Genomic DNA, 26,076 nt, shown 5'->3' with positions numbered 1-26,076 from the left:
TGCCAGTTTTCTCTGTGCAACAAAGTGAACCAGCTGTATTTATACAGGTCTCCCCCTATCCCCTCCCTCTTGAGCCTCCCTCCCACCTTCCCTGTCCCACCCCTCTAGGTCATCACCAAGCATAGCACAGGGAGTTGATCTCCCCACGAGCCATCTGTGTTACATTTGGTAGTGTATTATGTACTCTCTCACTTTATCCCAGCTTCCCCCTCCCCCCCCATGTCCTCAAGTTCATTCTCTATATCTGTGTCTTTATTTTTGCCCTGCCACTGGGTTCAGCAGTACTGTTTTGTTTTGTTTTAGATTCCATATATATGCGTTAGCATACGGTATTTGTTTTTCCCTTTCTGATTTACTTCACTCTGTATGACAGACTCTAGGTCCATCCACCTCACTACAAACAACTCAGTTTCATTCTTTTTTAGCATAGAGCTTAAACATTCTCATCACAAAGAAAAAAGTGTAGCTATGTGTGATGATATGTTAACTAAACTTACTGTAATCATTCACCATAGATACATGTATTGTACACCTGAAACCAATATAATGTTACATGTCAATTATGTCTCAGTTTTAAAAAGAGAGAGGCACTGAAAGGGTTTCTACGTGAGGGAAAACGAGTGCCAGAGCCTGGAGGATGGGAGTACAGAACTCATCAGGTGCAGGAGCAGCGGTGGCCCAGGGTGGCCTGAGCAGAGACAACGTGGTGGGATTATAGAACGTTTACTCTGTGTGGCACGAGAGTGAATGAATAAGATCCTTGCTTCCTTATTCCCATTTATATTGCATAGGGTCTATAAATCTGCAAACATCGTCCTGAGAGAAACATCAGATTTATATATGTGATTTTTCAATAATAATGTAAGTAATTTATATTAACTGTAGACAATTTCCCCCCAAAATGAAACACTATTAATTCTCTGTCTTGCTTTTAAAATGATTACAGTTAGAGATATAAATCTTGCCTTTTTTTCCCAAATATATCTGCTTGAAGAAAGGATTAGATGATCAGGCTATAACTTCTTTTCTTTATATGTGAAAATTGCAGTGAATTTAAAATTGTCACCCTTATCATGTCCCAGAGATAGCATATGAGTTCTGGTATCTTCTCCGGCAGTCTGTGGCAGGAGGTCAGAACTGGGCAAGAGACTCATTCATCTGGACAGGGCTAGGGGTGAGGAGGTGACGTGGTCCATTAAATCCATGGTCAAAGGGAATAGCAAACCCTTTTAGGATTCTGGCTAGTCTCTCGGAGTTCTGGCTGTCCCATTGCATGCTCTGAGGTTGTCCATACTTGGTGAGCTGCATTTGGGTCCCCTGGTGGTTGCTGCTTTGGATTCCTTATGTTGAGATGAGGTCTTAAATCAGGTGTCTTGCCTATGAATGCCTTAGGACTGGGTGCATTTCTAGTTTCCGCTCCTTTCACCTGTGATCTTCTCCTTACCTCACAGCTTCCCAGCCACTGGTTGTTTCCATGGATGTGGGGAGGATTCAGGTGGAGCCTGAATGCTTAGTCACCGCACGAACGGCTCCAGCTCCCAACAGAGAGGCAGCCTAGAGCAGACAGAGCCATAGAAACCGATGCTCACACCTAACCCTGAACATGTGACTGCAGGTGCATGTGTGTGCGTGTGTACGTGAATGAGTGTATGCGCCCATGTGCACCTGAGGGCAGGTGTGGTGTGCTGCGACTCAGTGGGCAAGTATAAGAACACAGTTCTCACTGCTGAGAGGCAGTGTAAGAGGCTTAGGAATCTTGGTGAAAGCTGGTATCTGGATGGGTGCTGCAGACCTTCATGGAGGGTGGCCAGCAGGAACTTAAATGCTACTTCTACACAAGCTTGGAATTAGACTCCAAGACTTCAGAGAGAGGTGGAGAAGGGTTGCGGTGGGAAACAGAAATCAGGGGCTAACAACAGTTTTTTCTTATGCATGAAATATTTCTCCAGTAGTCCATTGTATTCATTACAGCTGGTCCTAACATAGTTTTAAGGTTTCTCCAAAAAGGACTTGTGCATTCTGAAAACAATTCAGAGATAATTTGTTTTATTGTGGATGTTATTTTATATTTTTTACTTGGTTATTACTTTTGTAGAGCTATGTTGTGGAATTTTGTGAGCTGATTTTCAATGTAACCACCTTGCTCACATTTCTTACTCTATTTTTAATTTATTTATGTATTGATTCTTACCTTGGTTTGGCTTATTTTACTTTTTTATGTTGATGGCCATATTTTCTATTTATCTACTGATTGTGTTAAATTTTTTCTAAGTTGATTGTCACACTTTCTGCTAAACAGTTTTTTCTCTCCTCCATCAATCTTTATGCCTCTGATTTCTTTTTCTTGTCTCACCGTGTTGGCCTGAAGTATTGATTGCAGGTACCGTTATGTGTCTAAAGTTTTTCAGATATGGTGGTAGCTGTAGATTTTGGTATATAATCATTCTCTGGTTGAGAAGTTACCCTTATTCTTAATAGTCTGAGAATTTTTAGCATGAATCATTGTTAAACTTTTTCAAATGTTGTTTCTGCATTTATTGAGATAGTCATGTGATTTTTATCATTTCATCCGTTAATGTGGTTGATGACTTTAATAGATTTTCTCATGTCAAACGATTCCTGAATTATCAAGATATTTATTTTCCAGACAGAAGATATGTCTGGATATCAGGGTGAACTTTATCTGATCTTCCTCCTCCTCCTCCATTGTTATTTTAATACTTTGTTGGATTTGATTGGCTAATATTTGCTTTAGGATATTTGCATCTATGTTGATTAGTGGAATTTTCTTGCATTGCCCTTATTAGGTTTGATAATTAAGATATCTGTGTTCTCATCCAATATATTAGACAGCTTTTCCTCTTTTCCTATATACTTTAACAACTTAGTGTATGACATAGGGATTTTCTATTCTTTGAAAGTAGAGCTCACTGGCAAAATGATCTGAGCCTGATCTTTTTTGTTGTGGAAGAGATTTTTAAAATTATTGTTATTACAAGATCTGTTTTTTAACGCTTATTGTTGAATGAAGGTTTTCTACTTCATCTCAATTTTGTTATTTAATATTTTCAAGAATGTTTAATGGTTATTCTTTTCACGTTTAAAATTTTCTGTTTATAGTTGTATCTGTGTTTTTATTCTTTTTAACTAATTAATGTTTATTTATTGAGGTATACTTGACATATAACATTATATTAGTTTCAGGTATACAACATAATGATTTGATATTTGTACATAATGTGAAATGATCACCACAATTAGTCTGACATTTGTCACCACACATAGTTACAAAATATTTTCCTTGTAATGAGAATTTTAAGATCTACTCTCATAGCAAATTTCAACATAATAAAAGTATATTATATAATATTACTATAGATAATAGTATTATTATTTATAGTAACCATGCTGTATGTTACGTCCCTATGGCTTATTTATTTTATAACTTTCCAGTTCCAAGTTTGTACCTTTTGACTCCCTTCACACACTTGGCCCATGCCCACCCCTGGTTTTTTTTCTTGTGGTGTATTATTTATTTGCCAGACATAGGTCCTTTTTGTTGTTTTTTAGCTTCCCTTTTGTTATCAATTTCTGATTTTATTATGTATTATGCTCATAGGACACTTTCTATATGATGTTGATCCTTTGGCATTTATTGTTTCTTGTGGCCTATTACATCATCAGTTTGTTGTTTTTTTTTAACCAAGAAGTTTATTTAAACAACAAGACACTTGACTTGAAGGGAAAACTATCTAGGATTCTTTTCTTTTAGAGTAATTTATCCCTACTTAAAGACAGATTGCCCTACATGTAACAGCTACGTACAAAAAAGTTATAAAATTGTCCTTGGTTTTACAATGATAAATGAAAAACATTAAAATTCTCCATTCGAACAAGGTATGCAAGAATTTTTATGTTGTTCTTTTTTTGTTAAAGGAGAGCAAAATAACTTACTGGAATATAAAGATAAGAGCTGATGAGCATGCCACTAATGGAGAAAAGGTGGTATTTTCACAGAACCATTATTTTTCCCCATTCCATCTCCATTTGATGTTGATCAAAATACCATTGGCCATTTAGTTTTAAAAAAAATGCAATATGCTTGTGCACATACACCAGTTACTTTATGTACAATAAAGGAATGGGGAAGGGGAAAATGAAAGAATAGAGAAATTATACTGCAGTAGTCAGGATGTGATGGAACCAAATTGCGGTTTTCTAATTGAGAATGTCTTCTTGGTCTGGAGGAACAGAATTCTGGAGTAAAGTAGCACGTTCCCTTTTTAGTAGACACCTCCTGTCTGCTGCTGGAACACATCAATTGTATCTTCATCCTCCATTTCCAACTGTGCAGGTGTGTCTGTTTCATTGATTGGCTGGCCGTCAAATCGGAGTCTAATCTGCCTCATTGACAAACCCTGTTGTTCACAATAGGCTTTTGTTAGTTTACTAAGTGGTGTATGCCTCTTAATCTTAAACTGCACCACAGAACCGTCCTGCGCCGCCACCTTCAAATTAATATGATCGTTGTTCTCAGTCTTGACTCCTTCCTTGGGCTTTTCGTTGGCCATGGCGAGCGCCGGAGTCTCCTCAGCTGCCGCTTCACAAAAGAGGTACCAGATCTGCACAGAACGAGCACACAAGCAGCACCAGGAGCGACAGAAGAAGGAGGTGGCAGTGGTGAAGGAGGGAGAGAGCACATCATCAGTTTTTAGGAGTGCTCTAACACACATTTCTCTGCTTCTCTGTAGAGTCTTATCTAAAGCTACTTGTCTCAGTTTTTTCACTGTTATTATATTCTATTGTTTTGCTTCCTTATTGTCTGTGTCATCCATCAGTTTCCAAGAGTGTGAGTTAATATCGTAATTACAATTTTAGATATATCCACTTTTCTCCATATTTTATATATTTTGAGGCAAAATTGGAGGGTGCATTTATGTACATGATGGATTCATATTCTCCACCTACTCTTCCATTTACTAACATGTAATTTTTTTGTCCCTTATGATTTTTCCTTGAATTCTACTTTTTGTCAGATATTAAGAATGCTATGCTAGCTTTCTTTGGGTTCATTTATATTTGATATAAATATATTTTTTTATCCTTTTGTTTCTATAATTTTACATCCCCTTTAAAAATGTGATTTTAGAAACAAGATATTGCTTGCATTTTAGAATCATTTAGGGAGTATTTGTCTTTTGGGTGGAGAGAGTATAACTGACACATATAAATTGCAGTGATTGTAAGTGTATGGTTTGATGAAGCTACTAAATGCATATACCTATATAACTACAACTCCAATCAAAGTATGGAAATTTTGATCACCCAGATTGAGCCCTCTTGCCTTTTTCTAGTCACTTTCCACACCCTGCTCTGAAGCACAGATACAATCACTTTTCTGATGTTTATCAATATATCTTGGTTTGACCTGTTGTAGAAATTTATATACATGAAATTGTGCATTATGTACTCATGTCTGGCGTCTTTAGCATAGCATGATATTTTAAAGATTTATGCAGATTGCTGCCAGTGTCAGCAGTTTGTTTCTTTTATTGCTGTGCCTAATTTTGTCGTATGAATATACCACACTTTGTTTATCCATAAAGCGATTGATGGAGTTTTTAGTTGTTTTGATTAATTGGCTACTATAAATACAGCCGCTATAAACACTTATGTACAATGAGTGTGTAAATACCTGGGAATGGAATTGTTGAATCATGGGATAGGTATATGAAAAACCTACAAATGGTTTTCTAAAGCAGTCATATCATTTTATATTCCCATCAGTGATGTGAATAGGTGCTCCATATTCTCATCTTCTTTAGTTACCATTGTGGTAGGTAGGTATCATTGTGGTTTTAATTTGCATTTCCTAGATAACTAATGACGTCTAATTGATCATCTTTACATGTGCTAATTGACCATTTGTATCTTCCTGTGTGAAGGTTCTATTTAATTCTTTGGTGTATTTTTTATTTTGTTGTCTTTTTCTTTATTATGAAATTATAGAATAAACAATATTTTGGATACAAGTCCTTTGTCAGGTATGTGTATTCTGAATATTTTCTTCCTATTTATGGCTTGTCTTTTCATTTTCTAAACAATGTCTTTTGAAGAGCAGAAGTTTTCATTTTGGTGAGTAATACCAGTTTTTTTTTTGTTTGTTTGCTTGTTTTTGCCTAACCCTTAGTGGGTTTGTTTGCAGAAAGATCTTTGCCATCCTAAAGACGTAAAGGTATTTTGCTATGTTTTCGTCTAGCTGCCTTGCAGTCTTAGTTTTTATGTTTAGGACTATGAACCATCTTTGATTACTTTCTCTGTATATTTTGAGGCTCATTTTTCCCTTACAGATTTATCACTGTTTCAGCATCATTTGTTTAAAAGATTATACTTTCTCCACTAAATTACTTTTCTGCCTTTTTTGTAAATTAGTTGGTTACGTATGTCCACACAAATTTCTCAGTTCTTTGTTCTCTTCCCTTGATTTACTTATCTGTCTTATATCAATGCTTCATTTTCTTGATTGCTGTAACATTTTTGTAAAATTTAAAATCAGGTTTTGTAAATCCTTCAACTTTGTTCTTCTTTTTAAAGATTGTTTTGGTGATATGTCATTGTGGTTTTGATTTACATTTCCCTGATGATTACTGATGTTGAGCAACTTTTGATGTACTATGTAAATTTTATGACTTTAAAGAAACATTTCTGCCGTTGGAATTTTGAAAGGAGTTGCACTGAATCTATAGAATATTTTGTATAGTGTGGATATTTTAATATTATTTCTTCCATTTCATGGACATGGAAATATCTTTCCATTTATTTGTGCCTTCTTCAATTTCTTGAATCAATGTCTTGTACTTTTCAGTGTACATATCTTTCATCTCCTTGGTAAAATTTATTCCTGAGTATTTTATTTGTTTTGTAAATGAGGTTGTTTTCTTAATTCGTCTTTCTGGTATTTTGTTGTTAGTGTATAGAAATGCGATTGATTTTTATATATTGATTTTGTATCCTGCAAATTTGCTGAATTTGTTTTTTAGTTTTGTGGTAGAGTCTTTAGTTTTTTAATATCTAGTATCATATCAGCTGCAAATAGAGACATTTTTACTTCTTCCTTTCCAATTTGAATGCCTTTTATTTCTTTTTCTCTCCTAATTGCTCTCTCTAGGACTTTCAGTAACATTTTGAATAGAAGTGGTGAGAGTGGGCATGCTTTTCTTGCACTGGATCTCAGAGGAAAAGCATGACACTTTTCACTGTTGACTGCTATTAGCTTTGGGTTCATTGTATATGGCCTTTATACTGAGATATGTGCCCTTTATACCCAGTTTGTTGAAAGTTTTTATCATGAGAGGATGTTGAATTTTGTTAAATATTTTTTCTGCATCTACTGAGATGATCATATGATTTTTATCCTTCATTTTGTTAATGTGGTGTATCACATTGATTGTTTTGCAGATATTGAACCATCATAGCATCCCTGATCAAGTGGAATGAATCCCATTTGATCATTCTGTATATAACCTCTTTAATGTACTGTTGAGTTTGCTAATATATTGTTGAGGATTTTTGCATCTGTGTTCTTCAAGAATTATCGGCCTTTAATTTTCTTTTCTTGTAGTGTCCTCCTCTGGTTTTGGTATCAGGGTAATTCTGGCCTTGTAAGATCAGTTTGGAAGCGTTTCTTCCTCTTCTATTTTTTGGAAGGGTTTGAGGATTGATATTAATTCTTCTTTAAATGTTTGGTAGAATTCTTGGTGAAGTTATTTGGTCCTGGACTTTTGTTTTTTGGAAGGTTCTGATTACTGTTTCAGTCTCCTTGCTGGTAGGCCATCTATTTTGATTTTCTGTTTCTTCATGATTCAGTCTTGGTAGGTTGTATGTTTTTAGGAATTAATCCATTTTTTTCTAGGTTGTCCAATTTGTTGGCATATAATTTTACATAGTGGTCTCTTATAATCGTTTGTGTGGTATTGGTTGTAACATCTCTTTCATTTCTGATTTCATGTATTTGAGTCATTTCTCTCTCTCTCTCTCTTTTTTTTTTTTTTAGTGAGTCTAGCTAAAGCTTTGTTCATTTTGTTTATTTTTTCCAAAAACCAGCTTTTAGTTTCATTGATCTTTTCTATTGATTTTTTTAGCCTCTATTTCATTTATTTCCTCTCTGATCTTTGTTATGTCCTTTCTTTTATTAACTGTGGGCTTTGTTTGTTCTTTTTCTCGTTTCTTGAGGTGGAAAATTACATTGTTTATTTGAGATTTCTCTTTCTCTTGATAAAGGTATTTATTGTTATAAACTTCCTGCATAGACCTACTTTTGCTACATCCCATAAATTTTGGTATATTGTTTCCATTTTTATTTGTCTGAAGATATTTTTTCATTTCCCTTTTGATTTTATCTTTGACTCATTGATTGTTCAGTAGCATTTTGTTTAATCTTCACATATTTGTGAATGTTCTGTTCTTCTCTTATAACTGATTTCTAGTGTTATACCATAGTGGTTGGAAAAGATGCTTGATATATATGAACCTTATTAAATTTACTAGAACTCATTTTTTATTAATGTTAAATGCCATTTTTTAAATTGAAGTATAGTTGATTTACAAAGTTAGTTTCAGGTCTACAGCATAGCAATTCAGTTATACACATATAACTGAATATATATATGTGTGTGTGTGTGTGTGTGTGTGTGTGTGTCCATCTGATCTAAAGTGTTGAGGTGCCAGACTTGTGCACCAGCTCCTTCCAAGGAGATGCAAGTGACTTAGAGCTGGCTAGAGGAGAAGGCAAAGGAGGTATCTGCCAGATTCCCTGGTTTCCAGGGAGGGTAGGCAGTCCCTTTGTTATTTTTTAAAAGTGATTCTTTCTCTAGCTTCTTAACTTGGCAGCATAGGTCATTGGTTTTAAATCATTATTTTTTAATACAAGTTTTTTAAAGTGACCAATTTCCCTTTAAGCACTCTTTAGTTTATTTCATAAACTTTTATATGATGTGTTCTGATTGTTATTTATTTCTAAATATTTTCCATTTTCTCTTATGATGTATTCATTGGACTCAAATATTTTAAGGGGATATCTAGACCTTAATTATTGATTTTTAATTTAAATGATGCCTTATGGACAGATAACGTTCTGTATGATATTCAATATATAAAAAATTACTGAGAATTGTTTTATGTTATAATATATGCTGTCCTATTGAATATTCTTCAAAGTATTTGACAAGAATGTGTATTATGTGAATTGTACATTGTTGAGTTTTATATTTTATGTATACTTTATTTGGTTGATAGTGTTGTTCAAATCTCATATATACAGGTTATTTTTTCTCTTTTTAGTGCTTCCAGAGAGATATTATAAATCATGAACAATGTGTGAATTTTTCCATTTCCCACCTTATTTCTGCCATTTTTTTGCTTCATGTTTATTAAAATTCTTAGGTGTATACATGTTTGGATTGTTATTTTTTATTAATGAAGTGGCCCTCTAAGTAATACCCCTTTTTTGTGAAATAATTTATTTTCTCTAGTAATATCCACTGGCTTGAAGTATACTTTGTTTGATATTTACATAGCCACACCAGCTTTCTTATGTGTCATATCATTTGAATTATAGTTTTCCCATTTTTTCAACCTGTGTCTTTACTTCTAAAGTGCATCATTTTTATAGAACATGTAATTGTTTACTTCCTTCTCTAGTTTAACAATCTATGCTTTGTAGTCTGATGACTTTATATATATTTAATGTAATTATTGATATTTGTGCAATCTTACTATTTGGTTTCTATTTTTCCCCTCTATTTTGGGGGGATTTTTGGCTACTCCTTTGTCTTTTTTGTTAATTGAGTATTTTGAGTATCCCATTTTATATCCTCTATTATAGTCTTTTATCTGTATCTATTATATTCTTTTTAATGGTTATTCTAGAGAGTAAAATATTCAGCTTTATCTCATTGCAGGCTACCTTCAAGTCATGTTATAAAACTGCATGTAAAATGGAAGAACCTTACAACAGTACACTTTTATTTTCATTCCTCCCTGCCTTCATGCTATTGATAGCTCATATTTTTTCTAACATATGTTAGAAAATCCATAATACATTAATATTGCTTTTGCATTAGTGAACTGACTTTTAAAAAATCGAAGAAAATATGTAGTATTTTATATTTACCCATATATTACTTGTCTTCTTTTCATTCTTTCCTATAGATCTTAATATTCGATATCCAGTATCTCAAATGATCTCAGTATTATTCCTGTTCACCCAAAAAAGCCTTCTTTGGTCTTTTTTATTAGGCAGATCTTTTGCTATAATGACTTTTGCTTATCTGACAATATCTTTATTTTGCCTTAATTTTCCAAATGGAAGATATTGAAAGCTGGGTTTTTTTTTTTTTTTTTTTGACCACATAAAGAATTTTAGTTTTGTTTTTGTTTTTTTCCAGTACTTTGAAGACATCATTCCATTGTCTCCTGGCCTTCATTATTTCTAACAATAACTCTGTTGTCATTCTTATTCTCTCTCTCTCTCTCTCTCTCTCTCTCTCTCTCTCTCTCCAGTCTGATCCCACCATTTTTAATTTCATTTGCTTTTTGGCAGTGTGACTATGATTTTCCAAGGTGTAGTTTTCTTTTTATTTATCCTGGGTTTGTCATTGTTGTTTTTGATAAAATTTGTAAAATCTTCAGTCAATATTTTTTCAGATAGTTTTCCTGTTCCTATCTATTTCTTCTCTCCTCTTAGATTTCCAATTGTATTAGACTACCTTGTAACATCCTTCAGTTTATTAACTCTGTAATGATAGTAAATTTGTTTGTTTATTTCTGATTTTTATGCTTTAGTTTGAATGATTTCTGTTGACCTCGCTTCAAGTTTACTGATTCTTTCGTGTGGCCAATATGCTGTTTATTGCATTTGCTAAAATTTTCAATTTCAGATACTGCATTTTTCAGTTTAGGATTTCCATGTGTTCTATTTTTACAGTTTCTGTATGTTTCCTGAAACTCCCTAGCTAGTCATCCTTTAGACTGAAATTCTCATATAGATTTGGTAACATCTTTACCATAATTATTTTAAAGTTTTTGTTTGCTAATTCCATCATCAGAGTTGTTTCTGTTGCCTGAATTTTCTCTTGATTATGTGTCACATTTCCTTATTTTCATATCTAGTGAATTTTTATTGCATACTGATATTGTGGATGATAATTTTCAGGCACTCTGGATTGTGTTATTTTCTTCTGAATATATTGGTGTTGTGTTGTAGCAGCTGGTTGTGTTATGTGGCAATCACATTAAACTTATGGAAGCTTGGTAAAAGACTTTGTTAGTGCAGGCATATTTTGGTTTTGCCTTTAGTCCTAGGACAAATAGTCTTTCAACACAGTCTTTCTTCTGTTATAGCCCATGTGTAGCATCACTGGAAAGTTGTTTCCAGTGATGATCAAATGGTTTCCCAAGTCCCTCCTAAGTTGGCAGGACTCAAATTGCAAATTTTATTTCCTCTGAGATAAACAGCTGATGAAATATCTCTTAGTTCTTTCAGCCTTCCATTGGTTGGTTTCCCTTGTGCTCTTTGGAGTCTTGCTCCATGCATGCACAATTATGTAATCAGCCAAGGATTTATATGAAGACTGTAGGTTTTGAGTTTCCCTACCTCCACCCCAACAATGGCCAGTTTTTACAGTGCTCTGGCAGCCTCAGAGACTGTCCTCTGATTCCTCAAATCAACAAGACTGTGGATTTCTGCTTGAATTCCAGCTACACTGTCCCAGGGGAAAAGATGTATAAAAGTAGATCTTAGTGTGGTTTCTTTCTTTCAAAGGTTGGCTCTCCTTTTTGTTTGGTTTAGGCTCAGTGCCTTCAAAGAGTTGGTTTTATATTTTGTGTAGAGTTTGTGCTTATTTTCAGCAGGAAGGTTAGTCTGATGAAAGCTACTCAACCATTGTTAGAAGTCAGAATTCTTCTGCAGGTCTTCATTGGTGAGTTTAAGCCATTTATAATGACTTTATGTACTGTTACCTGAGGACCCATTTCTGCCGTCTTATTCACATTTTATATTTATGTTTTTTTCTTTTTGTTTTTGCCTTTTTTTTTCTAATTTTCTTTGAATATATCAAATTTTCTTTTTTTTGTTTAAAAGCTATTCATTCAGTTTTTATTCTTTAGGTGATTCTCCCTAACTTATTGAGATACTTCCTTCTTTTTGTTTTTCTCTATCAACATCTTAATTTTTTTTAAATCACTGTATTATTTTTTTTATAAATTTATTTATTTATCGATTGGGTGCTTTGAGTCTTCGTTGCTTCATACAGGCTTTCTCTAGTTGTGGCGAGCAGGGGCTACTCTTCATTGTGGTGCGCGGGCTCCTCACTGCAGTGGCCTCTCCTGTTGCAGAGCATGGGCTCCAGGCACATGGGCTTTAGTATTTGTGGCTCATGGGCCCAATAGTTGTGGCTCATGGGCTCTAGAGCATAGGCTCAATAGTTGTGGCGCATGGGCTTAGTTGCTCTGTGGCATGTGGGATCCTCCCAGAGCAGGGATAGAACCCATGTCCCCTGCATTGGCAGGCAGACTCTTAACCACTGTACCACCTAGGAAGTCCCTATCAACATCTTAATTTAATTGTTACCCATAATCTTTCCTACTAAGAAAAGTACAAGAGTGTATCTATCTTTGGTATCATTCCTTATCCCTGACATTTTGGTATTTTAGACTTTTAGCTCTTTGTTATCAAGGATATTTTCTTCAAAGAATATATAAAAACTGAATCACTTTGCTGTACCCCCAGAAACCAACACAACATTGTAAATCAACTATACTTCAATGAAAAAAACAAAGTATATCTTATTCAGATTTTTTTTCCTGTATAAGAGATACAACACACTGTTCTAGTTTACCATTTTGCCATCAATTGCATGTGATTTTTCTTAAATAAAATATACTCTGTTAGATACAGGGTTGTTTTTTAAAATGCAAAACTGAGAAGCTAATAAAGAGACAGCTTCTTAAAGAAGACTGATATAGAATTGATAAATACGGCATATATATATATATATTTAGGCTCTTTATTGGAATATAATTGCTTTACACTTTTGTACCAGCTTTTGAGGTACACCAAAGTGAATCAGCTGTATTTATACATATATCCCCATATCCCCTCCCTCCCACAACTCCCTCCCAACCTCCCTGTCCTGGCCCTCTAAGACATCACCCATCATCGAGTTCATCTCCCTGTGTTATACAGCAACTTCCCACTAGCTCTCTATTTTACAGTTGGTAGTGTATATAAGTCTGTGCTACTCTGTCACTTCGTCCCAGCTTCCCCTTCGCCCCTCCGACCCCCCAGCCCCGTGTCCTCCAGTCCATTCTCTGCATCTGCATCCTTATTCTTGCCCTGTCACTGGGTTAATCAGTACCATTAGCGTATTTTTTATAGTTAGCAATTTCTTTTTGAACAAATATTAAGGGAAAAGAAAACAGACATTGTTTTCATTGAAAGTTTACATTAAGTCCTAGGAACTCCTAGCGTATTGTCTGTTGGTTATACATTTTGCTTTGAATGTCTCAGCTCCTGAGTAAAAGTCCACTATCAAGAAACAGTGTTGAGGTAGTCTATGGAATTAAGTTAGGAATAGGCTCATCACTGGGCCTTTTGACAGTAGAAGGAGGACGGATGTGTAACATTCCCAGAGAAGCCTAAAAGAGGGAGCTGAGAACACCATCTGAAGCTGCCCAGATTCATAGTCTTGACAAGTGGCCTCTGTTCAGGGAGACAGCCACATTTCTGGTTACCCATAAATGAAGGGGGTGGGCAAAAAGACAGTGAATGGGACAAGAGAAGAAAGCTAAATTGTTGGGTGGAATAGTTATTCCATATTCTTTGTGCTTCTATGAAGGAGAGGAAATTTGTATACGGTGCCTGAGGAAGGAAGCATATAGAAAGAACACTTCCCATTTCACTATGTTTCCTCCCTCCGGCATCTTGAGTGTTTGAACTTTCTCGAGAGGTGAGTTGAGGAGTAGGAACTTAGCATGCCCCGGACTCTGCGATCTGTCTACCGGTAGTTTTCTAGCTCATGCCAGTGGGTAAGTTTAATCCTGCGGTAGAATGTTAGCCAATGCTTTTGGCAACAGATGTAAAGCCATGTTCTCCAATCCACCTGAACAGTAAACCACTGATATCTCTGTCCCTATACGACTGCTTCATTTGCTTTCCTACTTTGTTTGGAACATGAGAGGAGTATTTTTTATCAATCCAGTAAAATCCACCATTACGTTTTTGAACTCAGCCAATTTGTATGATGGTTAAAATGAGAGCAATATTTCAGAGCACTAAAACAGGTGCAAGCAAGCTATTAATACACACAACAACTTGGGTGGATCTAAAGGGCATTATTCTGAGTTTAAAGAAGAAGCCAATCTCAAGAGGTTTCATAATATGTGATTCCATATATATATATATATATATATATATATATATATATATATAAAATACTCTTGAAATGACAGAATTATAGAGATGAAATATATTTTAGTGGTAACCAAGGACAGGGGTGGGATGGGATGGGGGGAAAAGCCTAAGAGAGTTCCTTGGTGAGGGAGGATAGAATTCTGTTTCTTGTTTGGAATGGTGGTTACTTAAATCTATATAGGGGATAAAAGTTGTGTAGAAGTATGTGTACATGCACACACACAAATGAGTGCATGTAAAAGCTGGTAAAATCTGAATAAAGCCTGTAGTCTTTGTAGGTGTATCATACCAGTGTAGTTTCCTGGTTTTGTTGTGATGTTATAGATACGTAAGGTATTACAATTTGGTGGAAGCTGGGCTAAAGGTACACAGAACTCTATAATATTTTCGTAATTTTCTGTGAGTCGATAACTATTTCTATGTTTTAATGTATTTTTTAATTAATTAATTTTATTTATTATTTTTTAAATTTATTGGCTGCATTGGGTCTTTGTTGCTGCACACAGACTTTCTGTAGTTGTGGAGAGCGGGGGCTACTTTTCATTGCAGTGCCCGGGCTTCTCATTGCGGCTTCTCTTTTTGTGGAGCATGGGCTCCAGCTTGTGGGCTTCAGTAGTTGTGGCACATGGGCTCAGTAGTTGTGACTCGAGGGCTCTAGAGTGCAGGCTCAGTAATTGTGGCGCACGGGCTTAGTTGCTCTGCAGCATATGGGATCTTCCCAGACCAGGGCTCGAACCCGTGTCCCCTGCATTGGCAGGCAGATTCTTAACCACTGCACCACCAGGGAAGCTCCCAATAACTATCTCAAAGTAAAAAGTTAAAAAAAAGTTGTGTAAACATTGTTATTTAATCTTAGCAACTTCTTCCCTAAAAGATAACAAGCTACAGGCTAGAGCTTATAAAGCTGGGGATGCTATTAGAAGCTTTGCAGTCATACATTTTGTCCCAGTTAAAGTCATGGCACAAAAATTTTTGAAAACCCCCCAAAATATCGTAGTAAATAATGAAATTTTAAAGGTCATTTATCTCTTCCTGAAAATTTTTTTTTTTTTTTAAGTTGAAAGGAGATTTTATTTCTGCCCTTACTGGATGAGAGTGTTGACTGCCTTGCTTCCTGATTTAAAATCCAAGACGTATGAAACTCAAACTCATTTGTGAATGTACAAATACATTTTCATTTACCATTGGCTCTAATAAAACTCAAGATGCTTTTAAAAAACAAATGATTGTTTTGGGGGAGAGAAATGCAGACTTGGGAACAATGAATGCTTCTGGTAATCATTATTCACTGCACAGGTATTAACCAGTGTTCACTCTTTAGCAGTAATATATACTTCAAGCCCCTAAATATTCAACACATGAACTAATTTTTCTTCATTATTGAAATCTCTGTATGCAAACCTAGTCGTATTTGAAAGCTAATCTCCCTATGTGCTAGAGTAATGACAGCAAAGTAAATAATCTCCAGTGTTCTTATTCCCTATAGAAATGGTTTAATATCTTTCAAAACTGGTTTCCAGCTCATTCAAAAAGCCTGAGAAAAGGTCTTTAGTATTCAGAAAAGGAGGAACTTTAAGACAGCTCTGGAGCATATCTCCTTTCTAGCAATTGCTGTTGGGCCAGAGCACTCTATCCATCCAACAATGAAAACAAACCTCTTCGCTGCTTTTCGCTAACCGTGGGTTCCTCTGTTGAGCCCCAGGTCAGAACCCCGAACCAGAAGCCCCTGTGTGTGTACACGTGAAGTGGCCTGTTTGGCTCGTCGATCATTTCATAGGTGACATCAAGTCATTCTAAACGGCGGGCCCGGCACGACAGTAGGGGCCACCGAGCTTTTCCATGGAAAGCCTGAGCCGCCATGCTGGTTTCATATCCACTGGGTTTTTGTTTATCCTTTACAAGCTCTGTGGTGTTGGTCCCAGTGACTGTAGAGCTTTCGGAATGAGTCGTGCAATTGCTTCCCAAGCTGTAAGGCAGTAATGAAATGGGATGAGTTCTTTGCTTCTAGATCTGCAGTGTTGGATATCAGGCCTCAAAGTGCCAAAGCGATTCTGGCTTTTTAAAACTGTGAAATTGTTCTTCACAGGCCTCTCTACTAGTGGATGGGCTTGGAAGCTCTGAATTTTTTTTTTTTTCCCTAAAAGGTTAAAACTGTGAGGAGAGCTTCTCAGCATATATGACTCATGTTCCTTCTACAGCAGGATCACTGGGAGACATTTTGTTTTGAATAAATATATCTTTCGTGAAGTGTGCAAAAGACGTGACATGTGCTGCTTGCAGTTTTCAGCCTGTTATAATTTTATGAAAAGTGCAGCGGTGTTGATTGAAATTTTCTATTTTTGATCTCGGTGTTAAGATGATTTTTGTTTTACTTTTTGCCTCAATAAAAGACCGGGGAAAAAAATAGCGATTCATTTTTGTGAGTTTTTACTTGTATTAAAATTGTCATCTTTTAAATTTCCAAAAGATCTCCTTTATAATTTAATTGTTTAAATCTTAATTCATAATCCATCTATTTTATAACCACTGAATTTTACATTTTATTATTTAGGCCGTGACTTGGCATTCTGTAGCATTTCTGCTATTTTTCTGGCTACTCGAGGAATGAAAGCTTTTGGAGGTCCATATTTCCGATTTATATTATTGATCTTTTCTTTCGCTTTTAAGACAGTTTCTAGATCAAGATCGGATGTGTTCACCGAAAGGTATTTATCCAGGAGTAGCCACTCTTACATATTGGCTGCCAAAAACCAAAAAGAGAGCTTTAAAAAATGGGCAGACATAGCATTATTTGTGGGAGTGCATCACTGTTGGATACAGTGAAGTGAACATCTTGGCGAAGATCAGGGGGGGTCCAAAGGGTTCCCTGGTGACCCGCTTATTTCTTCTGCGTCCTCTCCTCCTCCAGTTACCCTGACCTGCTTCTCACTTGCGTCACCGTGACTCTCACTGATGTGCACGGTGTCGTTTGAATGTTTTCTCTGCCTTATGTTTTTTCTCCCTCTTCCTTCTTTGTCCCAGCAAATGTGGATGTTTGATACAGCTCTATTCCTTCCTTCCTCAACCCTGATTCTGGAGTAACTGTGAGCATCTAAAGGTTCAGCTTCACTGGGTGTCTGGGCTTTTCCTGAGCAAGGCAGAAAGCGCGATAGAAGCTTCATTTACAGGAGCACGTGGGGCCCCGATCCGTCTTGCCCCTCCCCGCACCAGGCTGGGTGATGAGAGCCAGGAGATAGGGAGAGTCTGGGTACCTGCATCCGCACCAGGCGGCCTCCCTCCGCACAGCCCGCTGTGTCTCTGCAGTCTGCGTGAAGCACAGCCCTTGTGGAGCCCATCCCTAGGAGTGGAATGTGGCTGTTTTGCTCAGCTCTGGCTTGTCCTGGGAGGCTGGACTCTGCCCTTCAGCTCCTCAGTCAGTGCAGGAGATCCGCTTGGAAATGGCGGACCTCTCTGAGGGGGAATTCCTGCTGCTGTGCCTGACCTACCGGATTAAACCTCCCCAAAGTCCGCACGGGCCTGGTTCAGCCTGAGTTTTGCCGTGTCCTCCGGAACATCGTGGTTGAAGAGCTGGCCGCCTTCCTCAAGGCTCGGTCCTAAAGTTGGGTCTGTGTCCCACATCCTGGCCCTGCCTAGTCCTGGTCTCCTTGGCTTCCCCAGGGGACTGACTTTCCTGTTTGGGTATAAGTGGAAACAGGCCATTTTTCCTCTCCCTCTCACTCACTCTCAGGGCTTCAGCAGTGACCTCCATGAGGAAATGTTGCCTAAGCTCCAGTTCTGTATTTTCACCTGCCCGGTGGACCCCACCTGCGTCTGTTCCCCTGGGCTTTAAACTCTGTATGTTGATGTGTCTGGAAGGGAGCTCACTCATTGCTTCCCTCTCATGCCAGGTCTTCTTCTAACCTTTGCCGTTACTTCTGCTAGTGGTGTTCGTGCCCAAAACCTGGCGGTCATCCTCTATTCCACCTTATACCTCGCTTCGCACATTCCGTCAGTTGCCAGAATGTCAGTTCTTCCTTGTTTCTTTCCTGTTTTCCTAATCCCTCATTCTCATTCCTTCGCTTGGTACCTTTGCTTATATGATTCCTTCTGTCTGATATGCAGTTCCTCCTCATAAATTCAGTTATCCTTTAAGAGCTAGTAAAGATGCTTTCTGCTCCAAAATAATCTTCCCTGACGTGCCCAGCAGGAATTATTCTCTCATATGTTAGTTTCTTTAAAACCGTGTTTTGTCATAATTTACGTGTCTGTTGTCCCGGTTATATTATAAGCCCTGGAAGTAAAGATGTGAGAGTGCTTATATTTGTGTGGTGTATTGTTATAAATCTAGAGCCTAGAAATTTAAACCCTATCAGAACCCACTCAGAACTTCCAAAATTGGTTCTTGCACTCCAGGCGCCATCGCCGCCCGGCCACAGATGCCCTGTCTGTGTGCTCCACACCGCACCACTTTATGTGGCCCCCACACACATGTCAACCACCTTGTTGTGTTTTCTCTACCTATAGTGGCTAAAAATTACCCATTCTGTAGAAAATACCTTTACAATCACTCCAGTTATTTCCCAGCTGAGCAGAGAAAGCAGACACAGAAGGAGCCCAAAGTGGTCAAAAGCAAAGAGGATGGTATAACCACTTTGGAGAACAGTTTGGCATCTCCTCAAAAGGTTAGACGTAGAGGGGCCATATGACCCAGGAAGTCTTCTCGTAGGTGTATACCCAGGAAAACTGGCTGTGCATTAGGTCCACAGGAATACCTGTACGCGAATGTTCGTGACTGCCTTCTTCACGTTAGCTAAACGTGTCCGTCATCTGATGAGTGGATAGGTGAAATGCCGTATATCCAGGTAGTGAAATTTGGTTCAGCTATAAAAGGAATGAAACACTGACACATGCTGCAACACGGATGAACCTTGAAGACATACGGGCAAATCCATGGAAACGGAAAGTAGATCAGCGGTTGCCTAGGGCTGTGATGGGGGATGGGGGGTGACTGCTAACGGGTGTGGGGTTTCCTTTTGGGGATGATGCACATGTTCTGGGATTACATAGTGGTAATGTTGTCCCACTCTGAATATACTCAAAACCACTGAATTATACACTTTAAAATGGTGAATTTTACGATAGCTGATGCACTTCATTGTACAGCAGAAACTAACACAACATTGTAAAGCAGCTATACTCCAAGTAGAAAAAAGATTAGAGAATTTAACGGTGAAAGGAGAAAGGATTGGAATGTTTCATTGAACCAAGGTGGGCCTTCTGACTGTGGGGAGGCTGGTTAAAGCACTTTTACGAATGAGGAAATCAAGGCTCAGAGAGGTTACGTAACCCTGTGTAGGTTCCTGCCGTATGTAGTTGGGATGGAGTAAGGGACCATTCTTCAAAACACGTGCTTATTCCACTAATTATGTTTCCTTCTCAGAAGAGCTTACACCTCCTATCAGGTGTATCTTGTGAACACATCCCTCTGTGAGGCCTGATGACTGAGTTTGAAGTCAGGACGCCCTCAGGATAAAGCCCCACTGACTGTGTGCCTTCCCACGCCTGGACTGATGGGGGCTGTGGACTGTGTTATCAGTGCCCTTGCTTCTCTCACTCTGTTCCTCAGGTATTCCATCCTCACCAGAAACAGAGAGGTTGTTGGCCATCCCCCTAAGAGGAGAATGATTGAGGCTTACGCTTAGCGGTGGCGTTTTTTTCATGACTGAAATGTACCATATGGGAGACAAAATGCACCAAACAATTAAGGAGAGGGTTTTACTCCTATTGTTACAAGGGAGAGAATGTTCATTAATGAGGACTGTCTCAAAGAAGAGGGAGAAAAACTGGGTTTCATAAAACAAGGGAGTCATTGAATTAGGGTGGTAGTGGGTCTTATCTCAGAATTAGAGAAGGAAGGGTGGTCCTTGCAGTTGGCCACTGCTTCAACCCCATCTCCTGGAACATCACTGATTGAAATGATGGATGCTTCCACTGGGGTTATAAAGATGGGAGCAGTCTTGAAGTGTCACTCAAGAGAATATATTTTACCCTTTGGACACAATCGAAATGAGACCTACTTACCTTCTGGTGGTCAGTTTTAAAGAAAACTAAAAAGACTTAAGGAGGGTCAAAGAAAGGGAAGGACTGACTTGTGTGAACCAAGTTCAGTAGGTAGATGAGTGTCCTGGGAAACTGACCACTGAGCCAGAGCCATTGCCAGCTGGGGAAGCATAAACACAGCAGGAGAGGAACTCAGAGTAGTAAAGTGATGGGATGGTTTTTCATAAGGGCTGATGGAGTTATTTTTGAACAAAGAAGTGGTTAAAAAATATCCCAAGTTTGAGGTTGTTAAGACTGATTTTGTTCCAGCCCAGACTAGCTCAATAACAAATTAGTCTTTCTTAGTGGTTTTTTTTTTTTTCCCTAAGCCTAATTTCCATGATTTTACCATATGGAAACTCTGACATTTATAAAGAACTTGCTCCATTGAGCAAGCTTGATGCATTTTTCAAATGTTTCTTGACATGAACAGCTCTATTTCTCAATTAGCAAAGGGAATAAAGTTGATTATGCATATCCATGAGGTGACACTTTATATCTGATTAGCCAGCTCGAAGGTAAACATTCAAAGGTCACCATAAATAACTTTTATTTCTTTTGTCTTCAGAAAGACCCCTCACGAAGTCCTAGCTTTCCCCTACTCTCTGCGGTTGAAACGCCCTATTTTAAAATGATAGACTTAAAATTATATTGGGTAATAAAATATGTAAAATTCAAAGCTTAGTTAGTTGACATTTTGTTTGGTGTTCTTCTAATGATATTCTGATACCCATCTGTTTTTGTGATAACTATTAGCTAATTGTAGAAAAAGAAAAAGAAAAAAAAAAAAAAGGAACATATGTGTAGACTTATAACATGTCCTGGTATCCTATTCATGGAATTAATCCTACAGCTGAAACGTCTTCCAACTTTTCTTTTTTCTGACTAAAACTAGGCAAACTGTCAGAGCAAGGGAGGGAGGAAGTTAGCTCTACTTCCTCTGTTATGAAAATGAATAGTTCAACCTTGTTTTATGCTCACTGGAATCAGAATATCTGCTGACGGCCTTGTGTATGAGAGAGATTCAGAGAAGTAAATTTCTGGTGTGAATTATTCAGGCAGTAGTTCAGGTGGTCCTGTGGTATTGTGTCCATTGGGTTTGGCAAACCTGTAGAAGATGAACTTTATGAGTGACCCCTGTTCATGGCTGGTATAATTTAGTTAAAACGGCAGCTCTTTTAGACTTAATAACCCTACTCTCTCAATCTATTCACATGAACACTGTTTTTGTCTTCGTTCTCCATTTTATTCATTCTTTTTAAACAGTGGAAATAGTTATATTGTTGGTAATTTTTTTTAATGATAAAAGTATACATGCCCTTGGTAAAAAAAAATCAGATAATATGAAAAGGTATGAAGAAGAAGGAAAGAAGGTATGAAGAAGGAATTCATATTCCCACCGCTCAGAGATAATGGTTATTTACATTTTGGTAAATATCCTTCCAAGTGTTTTTTTTTTTTTTTTTTTTTTCTGTGTGTATGAACAAACATATTTTAAATAGGTGGATGTTATACATTATTTTTAACTCAATTTAAAAAAATTGCAACATATCAAGCATAGCTTTCTGTGTAAGTAAATATGCTTAATCTTGGATTTTGATGTGTATTTTGGGTGTATGATGGGACAGTATAAAGAGCTACTCTGTTTTATTAAGTGATTCCCTGTTGATGGATGTGTAAGTTCTTCTGTAGGATAAATTCTGGGGAAAATTCTGGGTCAGAATTTTTGAGACTCACTGTTAAACTACTTTCCAGAACTCTCTTATCAGCAGTTTTTAACTGTGCCACTTTCCCACACCCTCAATAACCCAGAGTATTTTTTTCATCTTTGCCTTCCTGGTGTGCAAAATATCAATGAAAGCTTGGATTTCTTTGACGTAGGAATTTGACAACTTTACGTAAATTTAGAAGCAATTCATGTACTTGTTTATGTCATTTGTTTTGCTTTTTCTAATAGGAGGATTGTCTTTTTGTATTGGTTCACAAGAGTTCTTTATATACTAGGGAGATTAACTCTCTGCTATATGTCAATTTACTCAAAATAAATTAGGTACCAGGCAATATACCAACTGGGCATTTTTTTAAAATTTGTTGGTTGTCTTTTCACTTGGATTTATAGTACTTTTCTCCAATTAAAAAGCTACTTATTTATTTACTTAGTTAAATGTATCGATCTTTATAGTTTCTGATTTTTAACATCATGCTTGGAAAAACCTTTCCTTTGGACTATAGAAATCATCTTGTAAATTTTCTTCTAGTTCTTCTTTGATCTTTTTTTAGACATTTAAATATTTAATCTATCTGGAATTAATTTGGGGGGAAGATACTTGCTGAGTATCCAAAATTACCATTTATACATTATCCGAGCACCATTATTTGAGAGTCCGTAGCTTTCACACTTTCATCATACACAAAATTCCTGTGGGTTTGGATCTAATTCTGTTTCCTCTGTTCTATTCCATATATCACCATGCTGCTAACTCAGAGATATAAAAATGTATCATTGAATAGCAGTATTAGCTTTCACTTGCAGAGTTGGATAGAGAGTATTTGGAGAGCAATGAGAAGGCGTCCTAAGGCTGCCAAAATGTGGTCCCTGGGTGAACCATAAACACATACTAGAAGGAGCCAAGTGAGGGTCAGGATGGGGAATGAAGAATGCATTCTAGGCAGAAACTTTAGTGTGAGTAGTCCCAGAGGTCGGGATTGGAGGGAAGGGGTGTGTGTGTGTGTGTGTGTGTGTGTGAGAGAGAGAGAGAGAGAGAGAGAAATAGGAGGTGGATGTCATGAGAAATGAGGTTGTAGCCATGGTCTGGTGTCTAATGTTTGGTGTTCTCACTGCAATGGAAGAAATTTAGGTTTATTTTCAGATGGTGTGTATCATTAAAGTGTTTTAAGTGGAGGCCAGATACTGCCTGATTTGTGTGTTAGATTTTGTCTGCTTTTCATGGGTAGGATGCATTCTCGAGAAATTAGCCCGTAGGCAAGGAGATCACTAGATATTTCGGTAGTGACAACGACCTGAACTAAGGCGGGTGGTGCAGGGATCGAAGGGGGGCTGATGGGAGGCGGTCTGGTGATGACTCACGCGGGATGATGGATGATGCAGGTGGGAGAGTGGAGGGTGGTCCAGGGTTCCCAGCATGGATGAATGGCCTCCAGTTTCTAAACTTGGCAGAGGCAAAACCATCTTGTGAAGAGGAAGAAATGGCAGAGTTGACTTAGCGGCTTTAGGAGAATGACAGAGATGAGGGGAGAATCTGACCAAAGAAAATCGATGGGCTTTCCATCCCAGCTGCTGTTCGAAGCATCAGATGGAGTGTTCAGGTTTTGAATTTCACATCCACATAATCTTTTTGAACAAATGGCTGTGACATTTGTATACATCATGTTGGTGAACTCCTGCCCTTCTCCACAACTTCCTCCCTGCAGCAGCTGCAAGAGTCTAGAATTTAAAAACAAACAAACAAAAAAAACCCCTACGTATTTAACCTAGCCAGTGGGAAACACGTTGCAGTTTCTCAGTTTCATACATTATCTGCGTCAGCAACTACATTTCTAGATGTGCTTTGCAGATGATATTGGAAGCTAGCTGACTTTGAATAATGATGACCCTATAAAAGTGGCAATAAGAAAAGACTTGTTGGAGCTGACAGAACATCTCATTACAGAAGCCAGGGCAGAAGGACTGCTTGCAAAGTTTTTCTTGACTTGTGCACACCGGCTGGTCTCTCTCACATCAAAGGAAGAATTAATTTTGCTAATTGGGAGGCTATTTCCAGTAGTTAGATTCACCCCTGATATGAGTTACAGTGTGAAGAGCAGTGAAGGAAGAATAAAATGCATATGATTTGTGCCTCTGAACTGCCACCTGCGTGTCATTAAGTAAGGAAATATGGGTAACATTGTCACCATCCGCAATTTATATTTATTGAACCCCACGGTGTTCGAGGTCAGGCTTATAAATAGTCACTTGGTCGGGTTGAGTACACTAATAATTTATGCTGGGCAAGTAGAAGAGGTTACTAATTTTGCTTTCTTTACCATCTGTGTACCTCCTGGGCAGATCATTGTTTTAAAAATCTGCTTGTCTTTTTTTTTTAAACTTATCTATAAGCAAGGCTGGCGGTTTTTCTGCCGAAAAGAGTGTTCCAGATACAAAACCCTCAGAAGCCCCTTTCGTACCCCAAAGACTTTACATTCTAAAGAGAGTGAAGAGGGAAGGTTGGTGGACACAGCTCTGCAAGATCTCAGATCCTTCTTTTCCCAGCTAAGGTCTCCTGGGCGCAGAAGGGCTGAGGGTGGGGCATAGGTGTTCTGGCCTGGATTTTCGTGTTTAAGCTACAGGCTCTGTTCTCTTTGGTAATAATAAAACAGTGCTTTAAATGTCATCAGGGTGGAATCCAACTTATTTTCCTTGGTCTTTTCGTTGGGAGCCGGGAACAGACATGGGTCAGGTGGGAGGCGGAAGGGCCTTGAACAAAGCAGAGAGTATGGAAAATTGCTAAAAAATGGAAGTGAGAAAGAAATGCATTGTGGTAGTGAACCCTGGGAGTGCTGAGTGGGTGTGTGTACATATTATATTAATATGTTCACATGCGTATAAGACCACAAAAAATGTTTAATGCAGAAAAACACATTTTACCTGTATAGCTTGATTTATGGACACAAAAGTGAATGGAAAAAAAAATATTGCACTATGTAGCCCTAAAGCAGTCCATCTGAATGGTAATGAAAACATTGATGGATTTTTTTTTTGGAGGAGCCGAGTTTGCCATTTTTGGGGCTCCTTTTTCATCTAAATATCAGAGCTACCAAATACATGTCCGCCTGTCAGAGGTGGGCTTGATGCTTGAAGACTCAGTTTGTGCGTGTTCTACATATGTTGATTAAATATCTCACACACTCTCCCGGTTTTATTTTCCTCATGTCTTTCCTCCTCTTTGCTGGGTCTGCCTCCTCCTCCAGTGGTCTCCTCGTGTTGGATCTCACTCTTCACAGTTGCCCGAGTCTCTTTTATTCACCCTCATGCCTTCTGGCCTCTGTAGGTATTTTGACTCTGGTGGTCCATCCTGGTGGCTTTCCCCCAAAATCCACGCTACCCTCGATCCTACCGTTGATCCTAGACACACAACTCCACTCGCTGTTCCTCAGCCTTTCCCCATGGCAGTCACGTGGCCATGAGGGTGACATTTCTTCAGTGGGATGTGGACAAACCTGCTGCCTTTTTCTGACCTAGCCCACAAAAGCCTCCTGCAAGTGCCCCTCTCTCAGCTGTCCTCCTTGTGGCCCTCATGGGTGCTGCTGTTGGACAGGCTCCTGGAATGGTTATTCCCCCAGCCCCATCGGAGTTTCTGGCATCACCATCTGAGAAACTTCATATTACTAAAGCCACAGAATTTTGGTGGTCTGTTTATAACATTTAGTCTCCCCTATCCCAGACAACTCCCAAATCTCTGTATCTCTACCTAGAACTTGGGCAGTGTCTTTCAGGTCTATCTTGAACTCACGTTGTCTAAAAACTGACC

The 26,076-nt window shown here is 37.9% G+C and overlaps 2 protein-coding genes across 2 annotated transcripts in view; one reads left to right on the top strand and one right to left on the bottom strand.

Annotated features, from left to right (window-relative positions):
- Nucleotides 1-26,076, top strand: part of ENOX1 (ecto-NOX disulfide-thiol exchanger 1) — a 562,092-nt gene that overhangs the window by 65,516 nt on the left and 470,500 nt on the right. The window lies entirely within an intron of this gene.
- On the bottom strand, nucleotides 4,081-4,631 carry LOC130835875 (small ubiquitin-related modifier 2-like). Its single transcript, XM_057707753.1, has 2 exons — nucleotides 4,418-4,631; nucleotides 4,081-4,360 (listed from the first exon to the last, which is right to left on the bottom strand). Exons 1-2 carry the CDS (start codon nucleotides 4,569-4,571, stop codon nucleotides 4,284-4,286), a joined length of 231 nt encoding a protein of 76 aa, XP_057563736.1. The 5' UTR covers nucleotides 4,572-4,631; the 3' UTR covers nucleotides 4,081-4,283.

Source organism: Hippopotamus amphibius, chromosome 14 (assembly GCF_030028045.1).
Source record: "Hippopotamus amphibius kiboko isolate mHipAmp2 chromosome 14, mHipAmp2.hap2, whole genome shotgun sequence".
NCBI classification, from domain to species: Eukaryota; Metazoa; Chordata; class Mammalia; order Artiodactyla; family Hippopotamidae; genus Hippopotamus; species Hippopotamus amphibius.
This window is presented reverse-complemented; position numbering and strand designations above follow the sequence as displayed.

Coding starts and splice junctions, on each gene's coding strand:
- LOC130835875 (XM_057707753.1), bottom strand. CDS start 4,571: ATGGCCAACGAAAAGCCCAAGGAAGGAGTCAAGACTGAGAACAACGAT. Junction 4,361..4,417: donor AGCCTATTGTGAACAACAGG/GTTTGTCAATGA, acceptor TCAATGAAACAG/ACACACCTGCACAGTTGGAA.